Source organism: Glycine max, chromosome 10, assembly GCF_000004515.6.
Source record: "Glycine max cultivar Williams 82 chromosome 10, Glycine_max_v4.0, whole genome shotgun sequence".
Classification (NCBI taxonomy): Eukaryota; Viridiplantae; Streptophyta; class Magnoliopsida; order Fabales; family Fabaceae; genus Glycine; species Glycine max.
This window is the reverse complement of record NC_038246.2, coordinates 2457711-2463562: the sequence shown is the minus strand read 5'-3', so window position 1 is coordinate 2463562 and position 5852 is coordinate 2457711. Positions and strand designations below refer to the sequence as shown.

The 5852-nt window shown below is 36.3% G+C and overlaps 1 protein-coding gene across 1 annotated transcript; it reads left to right on the top strand.

The window, feature by feature from the left end:
* The first annotated feature begins 871 nt into the window (after window positions 1–871).
* LOC100797409 (type I inositol polyphosphate 5-phosphatase 4) lies at window positions 872–5391 on the top strand. Its single transcript, XM_006588574.4, has 12 exons — window positions 872–1717; window positions 1810–1897; window positions 2253–2318; window positions 2421–2508; window positions 2610–2714; window positions 2812–3430; window positions 3521–3714; window positions 3850–3958; window positions 4053–4201; window positions 4367–4678; window positions 5108–5181; window positions 5277–5391. Exons 1-10 carry the CDS (start codon window positions 1688–1690, stop codon window positions 4596–4598), a joined length of 1680 nt encoding a protein of 559 aa, XP_006588637.1. The 5' UTR covers window positions 872–1687; the 3' UTR covers window positions 4599–4678; window positions 5108–5181; window positions 5277–5391.
* Window positions 5392–5852: the final 461 nt, after the last annotated feature.

The window sequence follows — 5852 nt, the reverse complement described above, 5'->3', positions numbered from 1 at the left end:
ACAGATTGGTTCATACTCTGAGTTGATAATGAGCTCTTGAACCAATCTAGAATAGTTTCAAAAATAAAATAAAATAAATCTTGTTATAAATTTATCAAAGGCATTGATTTTTATGTTGTACGACATCAAAAACCAAATTGCAAATTGGGACCCTGTAATCAGGAGTACTTTTCCTGTTTTCTTTCAATCACCAAACATACCATCCAAGATTCCAGCCTTGCAAAAATAAGAAGGCTTATACACTAATTATATTTTAGGTAGAGAGAAACGATAGTAGTATTTATTTAATATATAATTTATTATTAGATAAATTTTATTAAATAATAGTAAATTTAAGTATAAGCAAATGAAATGAAATTAAAATTTATTTAATAATAAAAAGATATAATAAAATAGCATGTCAATGACATTATCTATTATTTTACCCAAAGTGGTAGAGTAGTTCCTTCTTTTTCATATTGGGTGACCAGCTAAACCACACTTCTAGTAGGCTTTTGTACACTTAAAAAACTATAAACAAAGTCAAGATTTCATACGCATGTAAAAGTGTGTATATATTTGTCAAAATAGGAAAATTAAATCCAAAAGGATCGTTTCGACTTTCAAGTTCGACAGTGACTAAGTATATAATATATGCAAAAGTATATAATGTATGCAACAAATATGCATAGACACAGTCACAGTCAAAAGGAATATTTGTGCAATGCAAATGATTCCAACAAACAATAAACAAAACAAGAGAAAATTAAACGGAAAACAAAACAAAGCAAGCCTCAACATTACATCCACCTCTTTAACTTTTCTCCCTTTAACCGCTTTTTTATCTGCTGGAAGAAAGACAATGTAAGGAAGTGATGTGATACTGTTGCTAGTACCACTGCTGGAGTTTGGCACAATAAGATCAAACCTAACTTTAAGTTAGTAGAGTGAAAATGCACATTTTTAGTTTATTTTAGATAGAAAATGTGTGTGTGTCTGAGAGAGACCAATATAACCATTGCTTCTCTCTAGTGTCTCCAAGTTCCTAAGCTTGGTTTAGCCTTGGATTTGGGGTAAAAGGCCTCGAGAGAGAGCGAAGCTTGCTTCACTTTATTCCCTCCCTTCAAATTCGATATTTTGCTCTGTACCCATAACGAGGTTTGGTTTGGTTTTGCAAGAGAGAATCTCTCTCTCTCTCTCTCTCAAACTAGCACATTGTGCCTCATAATCTCTTATAGTTCTTATAACATATCAGGGGGGGTTGTCCCATCTGCGCTTTCTTTCTTCCCTTGGATTTTCATCCTCTCCAAAAACACGACCATGTGAGTGAGTGTTTTTTTTTTTTTTATTTGTACCACATTGCCTAAAATGGTGACAAACTGGGATTTCCTCTGTTCCCTCAACGTTACCTAAGAAACAGAGGAGTGCCCTGTTTCCCCCACTTTGTTGTGTTCCTATCCTCTCCCATTTACCGAGTGAGTGCTTTCATGTTTGATCAACCATCCCGTTATTATGTCTTTTTCTTCCCTTTTAATAAACAGAACCAAAAATTAAAGTGAAACGAAACCCATGTTCTTAGGGTCCTGAGCCTCTTCCTCTTGTCTTTATTATTATTATACTCGAGCTTCTCTTCAACAAGGAAAGGTTATTATTGGATTGGGTTGTTTTCTGTTGTTAATTCAGAAGGCTTTATGAAGTTGTCCCAACAATGAGAGATGACAACTCGAAGAAAAGCAAGGTTTGAATGGCTCTACCCTTCAGATTCCTTTGCATTTGTGTTCTGCTTCTGCCATTGCTTAATCTCTCTGTTGTTGTTTTTTCTCTCTGAAGCTTTCATGGCCCAAAACGTTGGTCAAGAAGTGGTTCAACATTAAAAGCAAAAACGAGGACTTTCAGGCAGATGATGTCCTCTACGCAGGTGATTGGTCAATTTTCTCATGATTTTATTGTAATTAAAGATGAGGATTGGTTTTGTTTGAATCAGATTTCTCTTGCCCTCATAAGTTTTCTATGTTCTGAATAATAAACAAACTTCCATTCTTCTTCTTCTTCTGGAACTTGGGTTGTCTTCGTGTAACAGTTTTTGTTTGAACGAGTCTGCAACTAAAAAGCAAAGATCTGAACTCTTCAGCTCGTTGTTTTCCTCCTTCCTTGGTTTTCATCTTTTGTTATAATTTTTTTTTCTGGTTTGTGTGTTTGATTCATTCTGTGGTTTGATAAAATTTACAGTGGAAAGAGTGTGACTTTATTAACTTTATGGTTTTCTTTTTCAGGTGTCAATCAAGAGTGGAGGAACTGCTCACAGAGGGAGGAAGACACTATCAAGAGAAGCAAAACAGGTTCAGTACCGATACATTTCAGAAATTTTCTGTTTTTGCTTCCCCCCCTTGTTTTTGTCTCCTACTATGTCTCTCGGAGAGATAATTTATATTTTAATGCAGAGAGAGCAAAGAGGAGACACTCAGATAGAATGCGGCGAGGTAGAATTGACCGTGATGCAGCTCCGGTTACAGATGTGCATAACTATAGGTATGCTTCATGTTACTGTACATTGTTGTGCTTAATTATTGGTGTAGTCAGATTCAGAATAATTATTATTCTATTGAGTTATTCTTTTCTCCTGCATACAGAATCTTTGCTGCCACTTGGAATGTAGCTGGAAAATCTCCTCCAAGTTATTTGAGTCTGGAAGATTGGCTTCACTCTTCTCCTCCTGCTGATATCTATGTTCTTGGGTAAATTTCTCATTGTATTTGTATAGTGTGTTGTATATTCTCTCCTTTCACCATATACAGTTCAAGAGTGAACTAGTTTGACTTTTCTTGCACTCAGGTTTCAAGAAATTGTACCTCTCAATGCTGGCAATGTTTTGGGCACAGAAGATAATGGCCCTGCCAGAAAGTGGCTATCTCTTATTAGGAAGACCCTAAACAGTCTTCCTGGAACAAGCGGTGAATGCCACACTACTTCACCGCTCCCTGACCCTATTGTAGAGTTAGATGCTGATTTTGAGGGATCAATGAGGCAGAAGACGACCTCTTTCTTCCATCGCCGGTCATTCCAATCCTTGAGTCATAGTATGAGAATGGACAATGACATGTCACTACCACAAGCATGCCTTGATCGTCGTCTCAGCGTATGTGATAGAATGATGTTTGGTCACAGGCCAAGTGACTATGACCCCTGTTATAGATGGGCTTCCTCGGATGATGAAAATGGCCCTGGTGACTCCCCAGTTGTAACACATTATTCACCAATGACATATAGAGGTTGCTTCTCTATGGAGGATAGATTTAGACAGACAGGACAGTCAAGATACTGTTTGGTTGCTAGTAAGCAAATGGTTGGAATATTTCTAACAGTTTGGGTGAAAAGTGATATAAGAGATGATGTTCACAATATGAAAGTGTCTTGTGTTGGCAGAGGATTAATGGGATATCTTGGAAACAAGGTAATTTTTTAATTTGATGTATATATTTTTTTATGAGAAGAGTTTATTGTGAACCTGGAGACCGCATTCTCATTCTCTTTAGTTTTCCAGGGTTCAATATCAATTAGCATGTCTTTGCACCAAACAAGCTTTTGCTTCATCTGTAGTCATTTGACTTCTGGACAAAAGGAAGGTGATGAACTAAGGAGGAATTCAGATGTAATGGAGATTCTCAGAAAGACAAGGTTTCCCCGAGTTCAAGACATGGGAGATGAGAGTTCTCCTCAGACAATTCTGGATCATGAGTAAGCCCTTCATCTCTTTTCCTTGAATCTTTACTAGCAACTGATGCTTAGAGATCGTGAAACTAAATAAAATGCAGTCCTAAGTCTTAAGTTTTACCCTGGCCAAGACCTAAACTTGTGGTTTAATTGGTGTAGTCGAATAATTTGGCTGGGGGATTTAAATTACCGGATAGCCCTTTCTTACCGTGCAGCAAAGGCTCTTGTTGAGATGCATAATTGGAAGGTTCTGTTGGAGAATGACCAGGCATGATACTTTCCTTACAACTTGTTAGAGTGTAGCTTCTTTTCTTAAATTATATATAATATCATCCTAACCATTTCATAGCTTCTTCTTTCAGCTACATATAGAGCGGAGACAAGGTCGAGTCTTTGAAGGATGGAATGAGGGGAAAATATATTTCCCTCCCACATACAAGTATTCAAACAATTCAGATAGATATGCAGGCGATGAAAGACAGTCAAAACAAAAGAGAAGAACTCCAGCATGGTATTCTTCTTTTATGCTAATAATCACCTGTATCAATGAATACATAAATGGAAAAGAGAGGAGACATATGAATAATGCCATTATCATAAGAAATGTCCTTCATTATTTGGATCTAGTACCATGTCATTGTTTATGTGAATCTAATCCAAATCTTTGTTCATGAAGGTGTGATCGTATCTTGTGGTATGGAAGAGGCCTCCGCCAATTATCGTACGTTCGTGGGGAGTCAAGATTCTCAGATCATAGACCAGTTTATAGCATGTTTCTGGCAGAAGTTGAGTCTGTTAGCCGTAACCGAATCAAAAAATGCTCTAGCTGCTCCAGTTCAAGGATTGAAGTGGAAGAGTTGTTGCCTCATTCACACGGTTACAGTTACACTGATTTGAGTTTCTTCTGATGAATGCTATAATAATGCATATTCCGTCTGATCAACCTGACCAATTGAAGAATCTGAAGTAGCAAAGTGTACGATACAAGGTAATTTCTGTCTTGCTTGAATGTCATTCACATTTTACAAAAGAATCAAACTCTACTTTGTCACCAAGTATGCTATGCTTCCTACAATTAAAAAATTCATTGAAGACATGCTACAAATTCTCCACATACTCATCTTTAAATACATAACATTTTCCTAGAAGCATGTTTTATGTAATTGATAAAACTGGTTAAAGCATTGGGGATCCATTTCATGGAAAAAAAAATACTTAGATTGTCTGTTCTTGGCTATATTCATTTCAAACTTTTTGGCACTCAGTTTTCATAAGTTCATGGAATATTATTTAGTTCATAGATTTCTTGACAGCAATGCATTTGACTGTGCCTTCCTTCCTAATAAAGTTTTTGGTTGAGATCTCTTGCATGACTTATTCTTATCCGTAGTTTGGTCCCCCACTATTGTTATTGTAGGTGGGCAATGCTCTGGGGAATTCTAGCCCCAATGGTGATGTAAACATTCTGTTACTCTCACACTCCCAATTAAGGTTGTCCTTTCCCTTCTCTCCTTTTCTCGGCTTCTCTGTAATTATTTTTATTTTTTGATTTTTCCCTAAATCTACTCCATACCTCTTTATTGCAGCTGCAGGGTTTGATTTTGCACACAACCACAGAAACTGAATAATCTTTTTTGGCAGACTAATTAATCACTGTCTGACTCAAATGTAAAATACCATCTCAATTCTGATTAAAATGAGGTAAAGTAGTATTTTTATTTATACTTTACTTTTGTTACAACTCAGCTAGGAATAAACCATGTAATTTTCTTATTCATTCTTTGGTGCATGTGTTGCAGAAACATAAAAAGAATTACCGCTGTGAAGGGTACTCATTGCTTGTGTTAGAAAAGATATGTGCAAGTTCTGACGTATATGAAGCTTCTTTTCTCGTGGCAGCTAATGATTTCACCGAGGACCATTAAAGCTTATGGGTAAAATTTTATTATGGCTTTGTTTTCAACATGTTGTAGTGTTTTCTTTTTCTGATTGTTAAGATGAAAGTTGCAACCAAAAGGAAAGAAGGAAATGCGCACAACATACATTGCTTTATTGGCTTTTATCAGCAAGTCATTATTTTTGTACCCAAATTCCAAATTATGACCCCTTTTATTTTTTCTTTTACTTTCATTCCGATTCGGGAATGATTCTTTGGGCAACAT